The sequence below is a fragment of the Gobio gobio genome (assembly GCF_949357685.1).
Source record: "Gobio gobio genome assembly, chromosome: 6".
Lineage (NCBI taxonomy): Eukaryota > Metazoa > Chordata > Actinopteri > Cypriniformes > Gobionidae > Gobio > Gobio gobio.
Window position 1 is genome coordinate 22,051,004 of NC_137102.1, and position 20,646 is coordinate 22,071,649.

Below are 20,646 nucleotides of genomic sequence, written 5' to 3' on the forward strand. Positions count from 1 at the left end.
TCTTGTTGGAATACTGCTTTTGTTTTGTTTTACTCAAGTAAAATACTGATGTATAGCATACATGAATTACCTAGCAGATCTATACAGGTGGAGCTGGGGAAGGTGGAGGGTTTATGAAAGCGTGCTGTAACTGCTATAGCAATTACTAACCAAGTATTTGAAGGTTGAGCAGCGAGCTCATTGGTGTGCCCTACAGAGAATGATGTGATTGCAAGCAGATTGAGTTAAGGACATATCAGCCTTGTATAGACATAATACATTTTTTAAACACTAAAACTGCCAAAAACAACATTACTAAAATGTTTACTAAATGCAAAAGGCAAATATAAACATACAAACTGATTCAAAATATTAATAAAAACTATAATAGTATCTCAAAGATGCTAAAATAACACTGGATCTGGGCACATTTTAATTCGATACCCCCACTTGGTTTTGTGCGAGTGTTCCCACAATATAGGGTATAATGGGGCTAAAGGCTCCACGGGGGAAATGCTCCTTTAAATTTTGATTGATTTTGCGCTAATTTGATCTAATATTTGATGTTTTTCAAAATGTTGTAGATTTAAGTAGCAAATAAGAGTCACTAAAATTATTGAATATATTTTGAGACAAAGGTCTTAATGATTTTTGTTCAGGCTAATTTAAAGGTCCCGTTCTTCGTGTTTTTTTGAAGCTTTGATTGTGTTTACAGTGTGCAATATAACGTGTTCATGTTTCGCGTGTAAAAAAACACAGTATTTTTCACACAATTTACTTATCTGTGTACCGCTGTTTCCACTGTCCTAAAAACGGCTGGTGATTTCCTTGTGCTATGAAGTCCCTCCTTCAGAAATACGTAACAAGTTCTGATGTGCAAGCGGTTCCTGTGCTGTGATTCGACCACAGCTTAGCGCACGTGAAAGCGGTTCCTGTGTTGTAATTTGACAGCAGCTTAGCTCACGTTGGAAAGGTCACGCCTCTTAACAGAGAGATGTATGCGTTCAATAATCTCTACAGCGTCCCTGGGAAAGCCAAACAAAGGTGATTTGACTCCTGGATGAAAATAACAGCGTCTCGATGACATGGCGATAAACACACTCAACGCAACAGTTCCTTTTCTCCACGCGACCGTCCGCTTCTCCACGTGGGAGAGCAACAAGACCGCGCCCCCTTTTTCGAGTTTCTTTGTGGGCGGAGGTTAGTCTGTTCTACTGCTCTACTGACGTAATTAAAGAAGGAAGTACCAGGATGTAGTCCAAGCCAGCCGTTCGCTGTAGGCTTTGAAAGGGAACTTCTGTTAAATAAAATATCTCGCTTGGCATTGAACTTTGAGCTTTATAATTTTACAGGTATTATTTATGCTCTAACAGCAACATTACACACTAACTAAAGTTTGAACAATGGAATCGTGAAGAAGGGGACCTTTAAGCAACAGTTTTTCAATAATGGAAGAATATGTAAAAGTATGGTATTTGGCGTAAAATGCACCTCTGCTGTTGGGGCTAAAGGAACCATATTTAACATGATAATAAACAGCCGGCTGTCTTTTCCATTTGTTGACATATTTAGATTCAGATTGTAAAAATCATATATTAAGATGGGGTGTCCACCTTATAGATAATCACCATATTTATAATAAAACCATATATATATATATATATATATATATATATATATATATATATATATATATATATATATATATATATATATATATATATATATATATATATATATATATATATATATATATATATATATATATATATATATATATATATATATATATATATATATATATATATATATATATATATATATATTGTTATTAATAATATTATATATAATGAAATATAATTAATAGTGCTGGGCAATTGCATCCAACATAAAAGTTTGTGTTTACATAATATATGTGTGTGTACTGTGTATAATTATTATGTATATATAAATGCACACTCCTTCATGTATTTATTTAAGAAATATTTGCACGTATATACTGTGTATATATTTATAAAATTTATCTTATATATAAATAAAAATATATTTATATTTAAAATTAAAAAAAAATCTTAAATATATACATACATGTGTGTGTGTATTTCACTGTACACAGTACACACACATATATTATGTAAACACAAACTTTTATTTTGGATGCAATTAATCGATTTCCCAGCACTAATGATTTATTGTTACTACTGTAAATCTATATTACATTATTATGGAATCTCCTGCTTTTTCCAAAATTATTTGTTTCTATATTTTTTTAAATATATTTCTATATTAACATAATGACAGCATATTTATTGAACAAAAATAAATTATTTTATTTATCAAAATTAACAGAAAATAGTTCAAACTTTGCTAAAGTGATTGTTTTGAACAAGTATTCACTTAGACATTATTCAAAATAACGAAAGTATTTGAATCAATACTGTGTAACTTTTGCCCTATATGCTGGTGATCCTTTTACCGTAAAAGGCCCCCCTCGATGACTCCATATATATATAAGATTTCTAAACAAAATAAACCACTTCTATGATTTATTTTTACACAAAATATTTTTTTATGCAAGAAATAGTAAAAAGTTATGAAAATCACATTTTTCTTAAGGTGTGTCTTTAGCCCCATTGTACCCTATATCTGTGTACATTTCCAACAGGTATTTTGCTTTGTTCCACCTGAGAAATATGGCACCCCATGTGACTTCAGTTGGAAGTCCCATAGACTTTATCTGGACTTTCCCATCTCCAGTCAGGATTAGGGTAATGCTCTTGTCAAACAGAGGTGCTTCACAGAAAGCTCCAGATGGTCTGGAAGTCCTGCTGCCTGCCTATAGTAGGAACACATGCAGGGTCAGAGAGCAAGGGCTTAAGACGCATGTACATACACAAATGACATACATGAGTGTCTGCTTGTGCACAACCAACAGTCCGTACACTATCCTATAAAAGGAAACGGCTATGGATTATTAGACACTGCACAACACTATAGAATGATTAAAGTTCAAATACTGATATTGCTACAAGGTATAAACAATACATAATGGTAACAATAAAATGTTATTTTAGTATGAAGAAAATCACTTACTGTGTGCCTTTTCCATTATTCACCATTTTGTAGTCAGGTTAGTAGCATTTTTGGTTAGTTACTCACCAGCAGTGACTCTCTCATATGACAGCAAAGATTTCATTACTAGCCAACTCTTATCATTGTCTCTGTATGCAGCCGAGAGAATTCTGGCTTTTATGTCTTGCACTTTTAGTCTACAGAATCCAATGGCTTTCCAAATCCCCAAAAGAATAGAATACAATGGAGAATTGTTTATTTAAAGATAATGAATTCAGGTCATGGGACAGGTTGACTGCTCTTCCTTCAATGGATAAAATAATGGAGGAGCATAGAATGAAAAAATATAAATAGTATGATTGTATTGAATTAACTAATAGACTTTTGTCTTGTTTAGATTAGCCTCTCAAAGTCAAATTTGTTTTACTTTGATCAGGAACTCATTCAATCTGAAACAGCTCTGTGTGTGTCAGTGATATAGCACTTTTGAATCATTGTCTGACACTTGAGAACGAGGCTACAGTTTTTTAGTGGCTCTGAACATGCGCTTAGTTTCAGTTGAAACCAGTTCAAGGAATGAGGATGTCTGCATGGTTATGGAATAATGTTTGAATGTTATGTCGACATCACAAAAACAACTTTTGTTGTGTCTACATCACAAGAAAACAACTTTTGTTATGCCGACATCACAAGAAAACAACTTTTGTTATGCTGACATCACAAGAAAACAACTTTTGTTATGCTGACATCACAAGAAAACAACTTTTGTTATGTCAACATCACAAGAAAACAACTTTTGTTATGCCGACATCACAAGAAAACAACTTTTATGCTGACATCACAAGAAAACAACTTTTGTTATGCTGACATCACAAGAAAACAACTTTTGTTATGCCGACATCACAAGAAAACAACTTTTGTTATGCTGACATCACAAGAAAGCAACTTTTGTTATGTCAACATCACAAGAATACAACTTTTGTTATGTCAACATCACAAGAAAACAACTTTTGTTATGCCGACATCACAAGAAAACAACTTTTGTTATGCTGACATCACAAGAAAGCAACTTTTGTTATGGCGACATCACAAGAAAACTACTTTTGTTGTGTCTACATCACAAGAAAACAACTTTTGTTATATCGACATCACAAGAAAACAACTTTTGTTATATCGACATCACAAGAAAACTACTTTTGTTATATCGACATCACAAGAAAACAACTTTTGTTGTCTATGGCCTCTTAGGGCTTCCATACTTTTCAGATAAATAACCACAATAAAAGTTATAACTTGTCGCTGCATTTCTTGTCATATCATGTCTTATTTCTCTCTTTAACACCATCATCCAGTTGTGTGGTGTGTTTGTGGTGATGATTAGGACCCCAGTTCTCTGTATGAGTAATATGCATGACCAGCATAGAGGGAGATTCCCTGTCAGCAAATGGATATAAGGATGAATATAGGAACGAATTGAAGTGGCTATAGTAGACTTTGTAAAGCTTAACTCACATTGTATAGTCTAATTTCTCTCTGTTCGGTTCTGAATTACCATCATGTGACTGGTATGGAATAGATCAAATGTATTGAAGACACATCTGAGGACATCAGATCAACCATCTGTATCCAAGACTTATGAAACTCTCACAGCTGAAAGAAAAGATTGTTTATGGTGGCAACAAAAATCTGTTCTTTTATATAAATCAGATATCTTTATTGATTTTCTGAGGAGAGTGCAATCACACCTCTAGTTAATAGAAAAATCCGAAAGGAATGCCAGAATCAGTGATGGCACCATCAAGCCATATCAATGTCTATGGCTTGATTTTACACTTTGCCTGTTTTTTTCCCAGCTATCTCTGGAGGTACATGAGACAGTATATTGTGTCTTTTTTTGTGTCATCTTTTCACTTGATGTTTGAGCAATGACGGTTCCCCTAAACCTGAAAGACTGAGCCCTGGTTAAGCCCATCAGAATGAGTTGGGCTGTTTTCTGGACTTTCTGAAGACTAAGATCTAAGCTGTCATTAAGAGACGGTGATGTTGGTGTAACAAACAGAAATTGAATAAGAAAAAATAAATAATGTAAATAAATAAATACAAATATTCAATAATTTTTTGCATGTCTTTTTGGTTACACCATCATAAGACATCTGATGCTTCTTTGTGTTTATAAATATACACTATATTGCCAAAAGTTTTGGGATGCCTGCCTTTACGTGCAGATTAATTTGAATGACATCCCATTCTTAATCCATAGGGTTTAATATGGTGTTGACCCACCCTTTGCAGCTATAACAGCTTCAACTCTTGTTGGAAGGCTTTCCACAAGGTTTAGTTTAGACCATTCTTCTGGAAGCGCATTTGTGAGGTCAGGCACTGATGTTGGACGAGTAGGCCTGGCTTGCAGTCTCCGCTCTAATTCATCCCACAGGTGTTCTATCGGGTTGAGGTCAGGACTCTGTGCTGGCCAGTCAAGTTCCTCCTCACCAAACTCGCTCATCCATGTCTTTATGGACCTTGCTTTGTGCACTGCTGCGCAGTCAGTCATGTCATCAACAGGAAGGGGTCATCCCCAAACTGTTCCCACAAAGCTGGGAGCATGAAATTGTCCAAAATGTCTTGGTATGCTGAAGCACTAAGTGTTCCTTTGTCCAGGGTCTAGTGGCGGAATATTTAGTAGTGAGGAAAATTCACGAATGGACTTATTGAAAAGGTAGTTACCTATCACAGTACTATGCTTGAATTCACTGAGCTCTGAGCTGAAATTTTGGAGCAGTGCTTTATATGTGAAGTGAATGGTAGTGCCTCTTGTGCCCGATTAAGTTTAATACAGTTCAAGGTTTTGCACCGTGTGCACCTAAGCAGAACAAGGATTGCTTCTTTTAATCCTACAAGACCTGTATAAGATGTCACAAAGGTAGAAGAAGATCTGACTCACATGTTTTGGACGTGCCCCACACTTACTGGTCAACCATATTCGATACAGTTTCTAGCCATGTGCTGAATTTGGTGTTCGATGAATTGAGTCTGACTCAAAGACAACAAAACATTATTGCCTTCGGATCCTTATTGGCTCACAGGTGGGTTTTATTACATCGGAAATCTACAAACCCTCCTAAAGCATCGCACTGGCTTCAGGATTTAATGTTATACCTACACTTGGAAAAGATTAAGGGCCAGATTTACTAACAGCTTGCGCCAGCGCAAACCCTCTTTTGGCGTCAAGATTTACTAATGACATACAGTGAAAAATTAGCGCTGAAAAGGTGTGGACAGGGTTATTTTTGAGGCTGACCTTATTGCATATGCGTTGCAAAATTTATGGGAGGAGAGTATTTTAATGAATCATGCAAGGCGATTTACTAAGGTTTGCCTTCGTCAATTTATAGGTATTTACGCCATTATTTACAGACCGAAAATGAGCATGACTTGAAGCAGACTCTAATTTGCGCTGCTCTTGATAGATTGTGCTGGTCATTATGGAAATCTGCTGCATCTCTGTTCTTTAATTTGCGCATTGGAATAAAAATAAGGAGATATATATTATATAGATATAGCCTATAGAATATAGATAGATATATATATCAGTGTGGTCTATTTAAAAATGAAATCAGTTATCCACTGCAATATTTTGGGTGTGAGTAATGAGTATATTAAATGTATGGCATTTGCAAGAATTTGCAAATAGTTGTTTTTATCTTCTCTGCATTCAACGGAGAGTAATTGTTATGTATTCCTTAAAAATTATGTTTTTAGTTTTGTTTTTTTTCTCTCCTCAGTTTGATGTCTGGTTTGGCAGCACTGGATGCTAAGTGCTCCAGTCGACTGGGCATCATGACAATTTCTTATTATCTGTGGACGACCTTTGTGGCTGTGGTGGTGGGCATTGTCATGGTCATCATCATCCACCCGGGTGGAGCTGCCCAGAAGGAGGACTCGGAGGACAGCGGGAAGCCCATCATGAGCTCAGCTGATGCTCTACTGGACCTTATCCGGTAAGTCTGTGCTATTGTGTATCCGTTATCAACGAAAATGATGGTATTTCAATAAATCTGTGATCCATTAAGTAGTTTGGTTTATTTTTCCTAGCTTTCATATGAGTCACATTACTTTTGCATAATCAGGTATAAGAAACAATTATACATCACATCAGCCATATTTGCTAGAGAAATGTGCTGTTATTTCTCTCATGTTTTCAGTGATAGAATATAAAGAGTTCCAGACGCATTCTCACCCGCTGAGGCTTTGAACTGCCTCTTAATGAGTAAAGCTCATGATAAGCCAGTTAGTGTTTGCTTGAGTAAATGAGGACAGAGTTTACCCCAGTGACATTTGTGTTGCTGTCAAGTTGGTCAGTGGAACAGTCTAGTTAGTCAGGAACTTTTCACAAACCGGTAATGTGTCAAAAAGGACTACAGAAAACCCATGTATATATACAGATTAACATTCCTTCACCAAACTTGACTATGGAGGTTATGTAGTCCTAGGTCATCATTAGTTAGTTAGTTAATTAGTTCCTTTGATCGTTAGTTTGTTTATATGGAGTCCTCAAAAGGGGAAAGACAGCCCCAGATCTTGACATTCCTGCCCCCATGCCTGACAATCTATTGATGTTAGTTAGTTAGTTAGTTAGTTAGTTAGTTAGTTGGTTGGTTGGTTGGTTGGTTGGTTGGTTGGTCGGTCGGTCGGTCGGTCGGTCGGTCAGTCAGTCAGTTAGTTAGTTAGTTAGTTAGTTAGTTAGGTTGGTTTGTTAGTTAGATCCAGATCCAGACATTGCTTCCACTATTGGTTGGTTGGTTCTAGTGCTGGGTGGTATACCGGTTCATACCGAATACCGGTATTTATTTATTTTATGATATGAATTTTGATGATACCGCTATACCGGTATATGCCGCTTAAACAACGTTCGGAACGTGGCGCAGCGTGTCATTGTTTGAGAGGGGACCCATTTCATTGATGCACTGTAGAAAGAGCAGTCAGAGCACAGTTGAGATCGCATTAACAGCACAGCCTATGGCTGAATCCTATACTCTCATTCATTATTCCTCATGTTATCACTTTATTTGAAGGAGTGAATGAAAACGTGTGTGAAGTCGGACAGGCAATGTGTGTATATCGGCTGTACACTCGTTATTGCGGTGCAATGGGATAGAATGAGTGCACTCAATAACGTCCACTAGGGTTTCAGACACCACTAAAAAGCGCTGCCCCCTCCAAATAATGCTTTATTTGAGGTTATGTGGGGCAAAAAAGTAACTGCTTTATTCTTTCTGTGTTCAACTGATGTGTGTCATTCGTTCAAAGAGTGCTCTTAAATGTATTGCAAATACCCGCGTTTCTCCTCGTTTTGGCAGTTTGTTGTTATATAGGGTTAGATTTTTAAAATGCTTAAGGTGCCCTCAACTCAACTTTTAATTTTCAGGTGTCTGTAAGTATGACTCTGAGTGTGTTGCAGGTCTGTGTTTTATTGGTTGTTGTCTCTCCACAGCATCATTTTGTGGGGCTTTGCAAACCTGTATTAACTCTAGAGTGGAATTTTTCTACAATAATCACTCGTCATGACAGTAAAACAGGGTAATAGTCAATCTCCTGCAGTATTTCCTCTTAATCAGTAGAAAATGTGATTAACACCCAGTCATGCATAGGGGAAAATATACCGTCATATACCGTGAAACCGATATAATTTAGAAAAATACTGTGATATAAATTTTTGGTCATACCGCCCAGCACTAGTTGGTTCGTTATTAAGTTAGTTGTTTGGTGGGTTAGTCAGTCAGTCAGTTAGTCAGTCAGTCAGCAACAGTCAGTCAAACAGTTAATTCACATGGAGTCCTCAAGAGGGAAAAGAGTCCCATTTCTTGACATTCCTTCCACTAGATAGATTGACATTCTTTCCACCATGCTAAAGGTTAGTTAGTTAGTTAGTTAGTTAGTTAGTTAGTTAGTTAGTTAGTTAGTTAGTTAGTTAGTTAGTTAGTTAGTTAGTTACTTAGTTAGTTACTTAGTTAGTTACTTAGTTAGGTTGGTTTGTTTGTTAGTTAGATCCAGATCCAGACATTGCTTCCACTATTGGTTGGTTGGTTGGTTGGTTGGTTGGTTGGTTGGTTGGTTGGTTGGTTGGTTGGTTAGTTGGTTAGTTGGTTAGTTAGTTCATATGGAGTCCTCAAGAGGGGAAAGTCAGATCCAGATCCTGACATTCCTTCCACTAGATGGGTTGGTTTTTGTAGTTGTTTATACAGTCAGTCAGTCAGTCAGTCAGTTAGTTATTTGTTTGGTGGGTCACACTGTCAGTCATCAGTCAGTCAGTCCCAGTCAGTCAGTTAGTAACAGTCAGTCAGTCAGTCAGTCAATTCACATGGTGTCCTCAAGAGGGGGAAGTGCCCTATTTCTTGACATAAGACCATGGTAGAGGTTGGTTGGTTAGTTAGTTAGTTAGTTAGTTAGTTAGTTAGTTAGTTAGTTAGTTAGTTAGTTAGTTAGTTAGTTAGTTAGTTAGTTAGTTAGTTAGTTAGTTAGTTAGTTAGATGGATGGATGGTTGGTTGGTTAGTTAGTTAGTTAGTTGTTAGTTCATATAGAGTCCTCAAAAGGGGAAAGTCAGATCTAGATCCTGACATTCCTTCCACTAGATAGGTTGGTTGGTTGGTTGGTTGGTTGGTTGGTTGGTTGGTTATTTAGTTAGTTTTTTGGTGGGTTAGTCAGTCAGTCAGTCAGTCAATCAGTTATTTAGTTATTTGGTGCATTAATCAGTCAATCACAGTTAGTTAGTTGTTTGGTGGGTTAGTCAGTCAGTCAGTCTAACGCTATCTCACGACCAATTCGTACGGATTTGTACAAGGTGGCTAATTCGTACGACCTCACTTATATGAATTTGTATGATTTGTCTATACTGCAGTGATGGGTAGGTTTTAGGGGCGGGGTTAGGGATAGGTAATTCGTATAAAATCATGCAAATTGACCTACTCGTTTTTGCTAAATCGTATGAATTTATATGACCTCACTCGTACAAATTCGTATGACTTTTGCTAAATTAGCCATCTCTGGTTTGTCAGTCAGTTAATTCACATGGAGTCCTCAAGAATGGAAAGAGCCCCATTTCTTGACAGTCGGAGTTAGTTAGTTTGTTAGTTAGTTAGTTAGTTAGTTAGTTAGTTAGTTAGTTAGTTAGTTAGTTAGTTAGTTAGTTAGTTAGTTAGTTAGTTAGTTAGTTAGTTAGTTAGTTAGTTAGTTAGTTAGTTATAGTTATATGGGGTTCTCAAGAGGGGAAAGACAACCCCAATCCTTCCACAATGTTCGCCTATTTAAGTTATTTAGTCATTAAGTTAGTTAGTGTCATAGAGTTTCCAATCTGATTGACAGTTGGCTATGATGTACCTTTATCTCAGGTGGACTCTAACCACCTAGGGGACGGAAGACAATATAACTGCCATACCACTTCCAAAATGTGCGCTAGATTCTTTATTGCTTCTCTTCCTTAGCTGCACTGTTTCAAATTTAGTCTTTAATCATATGAGATGCATATATACAGAAAGTGCATGATCCTGGGCTCTTAAATTCTAACACATTTGTTCAATTTCTTTCTGGGACCTATTGTTTGAATGCACTCTTTTTTACCTTCCAGCATGCACAGGACATATCAACATTTCAGATTACAAAATAAACAGACAATAGGAATTAATCCAAACTAATAAATTAATTTTGAGAATTTCAGGTTACACTTTAATAAAAAGTGTCCATGTTACAGTGTAATTATACCAAGTAATATAAAACAACAACATATACTTACTATAGGCTTAGTGTTACGGTTATAGGGCTTAGTTTAGGGTTAGCCAGATGTAATTATGCATAATTTACTGTTATTATTACATTAAGTACTTATAACATTATGTAACAGAGACACTAAAATAAAGTTTTACCAATTTCCATATCCCTAAGAGCACATCCATTACATTACCACACAAGCCATTCTCCATCACAAAATTCCACCACATACGTTAGTTATTAAGTGTGTTAGTTAGCTGATGTGTAGTCCTCATAGGTCAGGAGGGGAAGGACAGCCTCAGACTGTAAGTTAAATCTCACTATACATACAGTAAAGGAAATGGCACCTTCACGTGTTCTATGTATAATGAATTTATTTCAGCCTGAATGTCTGTGGAGATGTTAGTGGCTTTGATGATGAGGGATCAAGAGAGATTAGACTTGGCTCAGTTTAGGGTTGGCTGAGGACTAAGGAACAGGGAATTTCTGCCCCACCTGTCACCTGTGCTGCGTGACAGAGCATGACCCCGTGTCATTGGAGTGTGTGGTGAAGACTGGAGCCTAAACTGATTACTGATCTGAGCCTGAAACCATATGGCCCCTATTGAGGTGATAAAAAGAGGAGGAAACTACATACAGCCACAAGTTTAGCTCAATTTATGAATGGTACATTTCAGGATGGTAGACTAAGAGAGGTACCAAATTATCATGTGTTTATAATTTTGTCCACTAAAAGGCTGTTTGGATCGCTGTTTTCTGGGTCCCTCTGTGGTAACTAGACAGTGTGTTGATAAGGAAACTAAAACTTGGATTAGTATTAGTTGACTGTGTGTGTGTGTCACAATGTACACTTTTGAAATGCGCTTAATGGTGATGGGAAGAACATACTTTTAAGCCATTATGCCAACATAAAATTGCACTTTGACATCCCAAATCCCTTTGTTGTGTACATGCTTCTAACTGTACTTCTTTGCATTTACCTTAAATGCTGTTATTATTATATCATTTTTATGTTTATACATTTTAATTGCAATGACAATGTTGGACTTTGTCCAACTGAAAAGTCTAATTTATCTAAGCTTTTTCTTCTGTTGTGCAAGGGGTCCTCGTTAGTAGGAAAAAAATAAGAACAAAAAACATGACGGATCAACTGCACGTTATGTTTTGGATGTTGGTCGAATGGCTAATTTAATTAACAAAACTTTCTCTTCATCCAGCTTAGTTTCAGTACTTAATCATTATAAACCAAAACCAGTTTGGTACTTTTTAGCAGGTTAGAAAAATCAGAATGCCATTGAATAATCTGTGTAATAAACAATAATATTCATTATAATGTTCATAAAATATTTCTTTCCTCCATCAGCAACATGTTCCCAGCCAACTTGGTTCAAGCTACTTTTCAACAGGTGAGTTTTTATGTATTTCCTTTAGTTTCATGCCCTTTGCCTGCCACACTTGATCTGTATTTTTATTATACATAGCCATTTTAGGTACACATTTTATGCATATTGGTTATTGGCTGACATTCATTTTTTTATGAGTGTTCATATCAGTCAGTATTGTGCAGCTCTTTTCCCCTGCATACTGCTCAATTAAAGTTAATCTTTAAACACTAATAATTTAAGAACACTGTTAAATATAATCATTATTTTTCTCAAAATGAATATACATTTTTCACACTGTAAATTATAATGTTGTGATGACTGTTTTGAATTTACTTTTGAAACTAAGGGCCAGATTTACTAACAGCTTGCATCAGAACCCTCTTTTGGTGTTAAAAAACTACTGTCAGGATTTACTAGTAAAGACGCAGTGAAACATTAGCACTGAAAAGGCTAATAACTGGAAAGTTATTTTTGAGGCTGACCTTATTGCATGTGCATTTGTAGGACGCAAAATCTGAGAGTATTTAAATAAATCTTGCAAGGTGATTTACTAAGGTTTGCGATAGTCAATTTACTGGTATTTGCGTCATTATTTGCAGGCTGTTTTCAGATCATGCTCTGAACTATACACTCCCATCATTTTTTGGAATTGCGCTCTCACGCTAATTTGCCCTGTTTGGTAAATCTGGCCCTACGTTTTTTATTTAATTAATTTAGACAAAATGGTTAAGAATTGTAATATCAGCTATTTATTATTTGGCCATATAACATGGAAATAATTATGTGTATCATGTAATTTTAATATAGGTTCATGCGTCATATTTAAAATAACCCTAAATGTGTACTGTACCTTTGGTATTGCATATGTTTGCATTGTTGTGCATTTGTTTTATATGCCATCTAAATTATGAATTATAATTGAATTGTAGTATCGCACAAAAAGCATCCCGATCATGAAGCCTAGACCCACCATCAGTCAGGACATACAAGAGGCCACCACCAGACGGAACTTCATTTATGGAATCCAGGATGACAATGGCACAGACATCCAGAACTTCTCCCTTGACCTGACGCCACCTCCCGATGTGGTCTTCCGATCGCTTCCTGGCACCAGTGAAGGCATGAATGTCCTCGGTATCGTGATCTTCTCTGCTACTATGGGTGAGTGGGAGCATCAACATCTGGAATTCCACAGCTTAATCCAGTTTACTTAATAAATACTCAGGTATTCTCATCATTTAGGTATCATGCTTGGAAGAATGGGACCAAATGGCAGCGCTCTCGTCAACTTCTGCCAGAGTCTGAATGAAGCTGTGCTGAAAATTGTGGCCATTGTTATATGGTAATGATTCCAAAACTTCTTTATGACAATAAACCAAATAACTAGCGGCTAAATAGAGTTATGTAGTTGTCAAATGTTCTTCATGTTTGAGTCATGCTCACCATATTGTGCCTGAAAATGATTTTTATGATTTTTATTTTCATTACATTTTTGAGAAATGTATTAAACATTTTTATTGAGAATATCTCCCTTTGGCGTGACTTTTAGCTTTGTATCTTTGCAGAACTTTTTCATGCTCAAACAGCAACATTACACACTAAAGACAGTTGAAAATATCAACAACAACAAAAAAGAATAAATACTGAATGTGCACCTACTGAACATATGTAAAAATTGGTGAATTTAGTGAATTCCCCCCTAAGAATGCTGTTTCTGATGCAACACTGCAGGTACTTCCCGTTTGGGATTGTGTTTCTGGTGGCTGGAAAGATCTTGGAAATGGACGACCCCTCAGCTATGGGGAAGAAGCTGGGCTTCTATGCCATCACTGTGGTCATGGGGCTTGTGCTTCATGGCCTGTTCATCCTGCCTTCCATGTATTTCTTCATTACGAAAAAGAGCCCCATCGTCTACATCCGAGGGATTTTACAGGCCCTTCTCATCTCATTAGCTACTTCATCCAGGTATAAGTACCTTTATGCATATTCATATTTTGAGCTAGGCCCTGCTATATTTTGATAAACTAAACACTATGTGACTGCATATCAGATTTTAAAACGCTAGGCATCATACACTTGCTGGCTTTGTTAAAGGATTAGTTCACCCAAAAGTGAAAATGACCCCATGATTTACTCACCCTCAAGACATCCTAGGTGTATATGACTTTCTTCTTTCTGATTAACACAATCAGAGTTATATTAATAAATATAGCTGCAAGCAGCAATACCGGGGCCAAGCACAACAGAAGCGAACAAGGAAGCTAGCAGCAGACCAACTGAAAAAAATAAGTGAAGACATTTGAAGACAATTTTAAGCAAAAATATTAAAACCCCACATTAAAACATTGAGTTGTATAGAGCCAATTTCATATTTTGTTCTATTATAGCGCCACCAAGAGGCACAATCCTACCATTTTTGTATGTGTCCTCGGAGTGAGCCCACACATGTGTGTGTCAATTTTGGTGAAAATATCTCATTTCGTTTTGGAGTTATAGACATTTATATAAAAAAAAACACATAAAAAAATGACTCACACCTGACTTTGATTAGATTTTACTACCCCTTACTATCAATATTTTGACATTTGGGCGTGTGTGTATGGCTATCGACCTATGTTTCCGAACTTCTGAAGCTGGTTTCGTCTTGATCAGACTAGCGGTATTGAAGATATCAGCTAACATTTTATAAGCGCTAAAATACCACGCTGCACAAACTATACGCCGAAACCTGGCAAGTCTGGTATCGTTGGACTCGGCAAGGATTCAGGAGACAAAAAAAGTTACTTCCATTAAAATATGTCAACCACACCCAAAGTTACCACTAACGAGACCACTTTTATGGTTTTTGGACAAACAGTTCAGAAGTTATAAGCAAAAATAGAAATTTTTCGTATCTCCGGACCAGTGTTGTGCCAAAACACAGCAGGTTGCCTCAGGTCATGCTTGTGATGACGTACCAAGTTTGGTTTAATACGATAAAGCGTTGCGGAGATATAGTGTATTTTCGCAACCGCTACGTAAAATTTGTTTGCGCGTTTATCGAAAACGATTTGACGAATCAACTTGAGTTGCGTAACTTTTTGTCAACATGGTCTGAAGATGATCTGGTTAAATTTTTGTGAAAATTGGAGCAGCGGCCTAGGAGGAGTTCACAAAAGTCGGTTAATTAAAAATGCCGGGAAAATTTTCATGACGGAAAATGACGTCATAGGGTGCAATCAAATTGTCTTGAGCCATAGCCTGGGAAAACCCAGACAACTTCCGGCAAATTTAGATTTGCTCTGCAAGTAGTCTGGCAAAGAGTCCATTCAAACCCATTTCTAAACCCTAGAAATCGGGGCACCAATTAGAAACGTTGGGGCGGGCTTTACACGATGACGACAGCGCAGCGACGTTGAAGCAGATTTGCCGCTACTGTGGAGCATCACTCGTTCGAATCAGCTATCGCGTCTGTTTTAAGCGATTTAAACTTCTCCTTTTCGTTAAAACCCGAGCAAAGAACAACACTCGAAGCCTTTATATCTAAAAAAAGATGTTATCGCTGTCTTACCGACTGGATTCGACAAAAGTCTGATACCAGCTTGGCCCTTTGGTGGCTAAACGAATGGGTCTTAGCGAGAGTCCTCTGGTAGTGTTAATGTTTTACAAAATATAGTTTTAAGTCCTTTTCATGAGTGAATGAAGTTGTTTAAAGCTCAAATCTGTGGTTTATTTATAAAGAGAGCGCCTTTTTTAAAAATTTGATCTGCCTTTTTCGGAGTTGTGAGTTCCAGTGGTTCAGCGGCGCTCAATCGATCATTGAGCCCACGAGAGGCGCCTTTCCTCGGCCAGTCCTTCTGCCGTCTGCCGCTGGCTCTGATGTCCCTGTAGTTGTTAAACCGTCTCGTCTTGTGTAGATCTAACGGCTGATCTTTGCTCTCATTAATCTATAATTTGTTCCTAGACAGATCGTTTTGTCTGAGGGCAAAGTGAAGTTTCATAACTTAATATTTTTAAGATATTAAACTTTACCGTTGTAGTCTCCTAGCGCTGACTTTGACTGAATTGCTTTATTTATTGTATAGCTTCTTATACCTTTTACTTATAGCCTACTTTTATAATTGCTATTGATGATCACACATAAACTGACATTTAACAAAAAGAGACTGGGTTGTGTTTTGTGTCATATTTAATTTATTACAGTGATAATCATAGCCTATATTATGTGTGTGTGTTTTTTTTAAATGTAAACGAAAAGAGGATGGTTTTTTTATATTTCGTTTTGTTATAAACATGCATTGAAGATATGCATTGCCTGCACTACATATACAAATATATACTGAGTGATACTGTCAAGAGCATAGTAGGCGGACTAGTGTCCTCCCGTCCTCGGGAGTTCGTTCTCCGGAGTCAAACTTGGTAAGTCACGGACGCAAGTCAGAAGTTCGCGTACGAAATATGTCATAAAACACCACTGCCTCATTTCATAAAAAAATAAAAAAACATAATAATAATAATAGCCACACGAATGTGGTTCAGGCAACGCGTAGCTAGGCCTACATTGATTATCTTATATATTTATAATAAAACGAAGTATAAAACACCCTGCCTCTTTTCGTTTACATTTTAAAAAGAATATATTAAACATTAATATGTGGTTTAGGTAAGGTGACCAGATTTCTGAAATGGAAACCGGGGACATTTCCTATTTGAGAACACAAGTACAGACAAGAACGCATATTGAGAAACGGCCAGAGTTTCTGCGTCGCTCTGCATACGTCATCTCCCTCATCGCTCTGATTGGTTTTAGGTCTATCCAATTGCGCCGAGAGGCATTTGAGCCACGCCCGTTGGTGACGCCCCTTTGGAAATGATTTGTCTATGAAGCTTTGCCAGACCATAACTCAGTTACTACTGAGAATGGTCTGGTTTTAACCAGGCTACTTGAGCCAAGGAATCAGAGGAAATTTTTTTGTGTCTAGCCATTATGGTTCAAAAGTTATTAGCATAAACATGAGTTAAACTTTGGACAGGTGGTGGTGCTAGAAGGATTGAGTTAGAGACTCAAAATAATTGGTATAGTGACAGTTGGGACTATCGTCTATCTGTGTGCCAAATTCCATAACTTTCCCGCAAGCGGTTCTATGGGCTGCCATAGACTCCAATGGTGGAAGAAGAAGAATAATAAGAACGCTAACGATTTCAATAGGTGCCTTCGCACCTTCGGTGCTTGGCCCCTAAATATCCTGATGTTTCCAAGCTTTATAATAGCAGTGAATGGGGCTCACGAGATTGAAGCTCAAAAAAGTGCATCTATCCATCATTAAAGTACTCCACACGGGGGTTAATAAAGGCCTTCTGAATTGAAGCAATGCGTAGCATTGCGAAGCAAATATCTACATTTAACACATTAAAAATTAAATATATAGCTTCCGCCAGAACGCCTTCCATATTCAACTTACGGAAAAAGTGTAACTGACGCGACATATGATGTAGGACGTAGCGTATGCGTTTTGAACTGAGAGAGGCGTTACACTTTTGGCATAAGTTGAATACGGAAGGCAGTCTGGCGGAAGCTAGATATTTTACTTTATAAAGTTTTAAATATGGATATTTTTTTTTACACAAACGCTTCACTTTAGAAGGCCTTTATTAACCCCCCCAGAGCCGTGTGGAGTAATGATGGATAGATGCACTATTTTGAGTTTCAAACTTGTGAGCCCCATTCACTGCCATTATAAAGTTTGAAAACATCAGGATATTTATTAATATAACTCTGATTGTGTTCATCAGAAAGAAGAAAGTCATATACACCTAAGATTGCTTGAGGGTGAGAAAATCATGGATTCATTTTCATTTTAAAGTGAACTAATCCTTTAAAGGTGCCATGGCATGGATTTTTTATTTTATTTTATAATGTATTCTGAGGTGTACTTATATTGTTAGTATGATTTTTACATCATAAAATGTCATAATTTAGAAATAAAAGGAATTTTTTCTATACTGATGTTTGCCCTCTGGCTGAATGCCCTGTTTCAAGGGGCATGTCTGCTGTGAGACTTCAGTAAAAACGCCCATTGTTGTGATTGGCTGACATCTTTGAATTTGAAATGAGCGGAGGGGGCGTGGTTTAACGAGGTCCACGAGGCACAAGCCTGCCAGAGAGACGGATGTCACTTCTCATCAGTTCTCTCAGCACGTCTCAGTTCAGTGAACTGTTGTAGTTACTAGCATATACTTCAGGTTATTAGTTTATTTCTAGTCAGAGGGACTGTCACTCATGTCAGAAAGTTAGTAACTTTAGTAAAAGATGGATCAGCGCTGACTCGAGACGCGAACCGTTTAGAAGGATTTAGTCCAATTTGGTGAACTGGTTCGACCGGTTCACTAAAAAGAACAACAATTCAACAGAACGATCTCGCACCGCGTAAGGCGCCTCCGCTGTGGGCAAGATGCAGTACTGGGGGTCGGTGATGTTTAAGGCCGACCGGTCAGTGCAGCCCGAGCTTCAGCATGCATGAGGTTTATCTCTATAGATGTGGCTCTGCCGATGTTGAGCAGAAACTCACGACTGTATGCACATTTTAGAACAAATAGATGCGATGAGGACGTACAAAAACACTCACAAGATAGAAAACACTCGGGAGAGAGAGAAGCCGCAGCGTGTGCATGAATAATAAAGTTATGTGTGAACTTGAATAATTAGCTACACATCAGAAATCACTGATCACAGATCAGAAGGAACTGAAAAAAGACTTCTGTTTTCATTTGTACATCCAAACACTGAGAAACTGCCAGCATTCACTCATTCACAAGCCATGATCTCTCGAGGACAAACAAATATGGCGCTCGCATGGGGCGTGCCAAATTCTCTGGGCAGAGGAAACGGAGGTAACCGTTCCTGTTATGACGTCATAACAGGAAAATTCAAGATCAGCTCGTCTGAGCTGTCATTTTCTCAAAGGCAGAGAAAGACACCAAGAACTCGGTTTACATCGATCAAAATTTCTAGCCACTTGTGGACAATATTCAGGCTAGGGGAACTCATATTAATGTTGAAAAACCTCATAAAATGGAAATTTCATGCCATGGGACCTTTAATAGATATAGTGAAAACTAGGCATCATCAGACTTTCAAGTGCCGACAGCAAACTCATGCAGAAACATGCGCCACATGGCAAGTGAAAACAATAGGTGTTCTAAAATCAGCTCAAAATATCAAACATGTTTGAAATTCTCAGACTGGACAGAATCATAGTCTGAAGATAAAAAAACTGAGTCTGTGCTCATCATACACTACGCAATTTTCTGTCGACTCCAACTGCCCAAAATATGAAATCTTCTAAATAACTAATCTGGGCAAAGGTTGTAGTGTATTCCAGCCTTGAAATGAAAATCCTCAAACTTTGATGCTCTTGCATTCTACTACAGCTCTGCCACACTGCCTATCACCTTTAAGTGCCTTCTGGAGAATAACCACATCGACCGACGCATCATTCGCTTCGTACTTCCTGTGGGTGCTACTATCAACATGGACGGCACTGCCCTATATGAAGCCGTGGCAGCCATCTTTATCGCTCAAGTCAACAACTACGAGCTGGACTTTGGGCAAATAATCACCATAAGGTAGGGTAAGGTGGGATAGATGTCCCTCCCCACTCTTAATTTTCCTTTTGACCATATATGTCACTAAATATAATCTGAACACATTTATTGAATGGCTAAGCTCCTATTAATCTTGACGCTTCATCTGAATATCTACATTTGTGAGAGTTATTCCATCTAAACAGCTTTCATTATAATTAATTATTTAAACATGAATAATTGCATTAATTATACTTTTCAAACATCATAATCTATAAAGCCAATTGAGTGGAATCACTTAATTTATTCATGTATATTATTTCATTTATTCATATATCAAATATGTTATTTAATATACACTACCAGCCAAAGGGTTTGAATAATTAAGATTTTTTTAATGTTGAAAGAAGTCTTTTATGCTCACCAAAGAAAGTAAAAATTAATTAATTTCTATTTAAAATATATTTTTTATGTAATTTATTTCTTTGATGTCAAATTACTCCTTAATTCAGTCTTCAGTGTCACATGATCCCTCATAAATAATTCTAATGTGATGATTTGATGTTCAAGAAACATTTCTATTATCAATGTTGAAAACAGTTGTGCTTTTTAATATTTTTAAGGAAATGGCGATACACTACCAATCAAAAGCTTGGAGAAAGTATGATATTTTATAAGTTGATGTGTTACAAGCATGGGCAAAAATGGGCAAGCGTGCGTAAGAATTTGAGCGAGTTTGACGGGGGCCAAAATTGTGATGGCTGGACGACTGAGTCAGAGCATCTCCAAAACTGAAGCTCTTGTGGGGTGTTCCCGGTCTGCAGTGGTCAGTATCTAACAAAAGTGGTCGAAGGAAGGAACAGTGGTGAACCGATGACAGGATCA

General features: G+C 37.2%; 1 protein-coding gene across 2 annotated transcripts in view; it reads left to right on the plus strand.

The window, feature by feature from the left end:
* The window catches only part of slc1a7a (solute carrier family 1 member 7a), a 39,775-nt gene that overhangs the window by 13,510 nt on the left and 5,619 nt on the right, over positions 1–20,646 (plus strand). For both annotated transcript variants that reach the window (XR_013816621.1, XM_079818449.1), the window contains exons 3-8: positions 6,834–7,049; positions 12,177–12,219; positions 13,128–13,359; positions 13,441–13,540; positions 13,930–14,163; positions 19,609–19,803. Coding sequence is in view for 1 of the 2 variants with exons in the window: in XM_079818449.1 (XP_079674575.1) it covers positions 6,834–7,049; positions 12,177–12,219; positions 13,128–13,359; positions 13,441–13,540; positions 13,930–14,163; positions 19,609–19,803 (1,020 nt within the window). In the remaining variant the exon portion in view is untranslated. The remainder of the gene's footprint in view (positions 1–6,833; positions 7,050–12,176; positions 12,220–13,127; positions 13,360–13,440; positions 13,541–13,929; positions 14,164–19,608; positions 19,804–20,646) is intronic.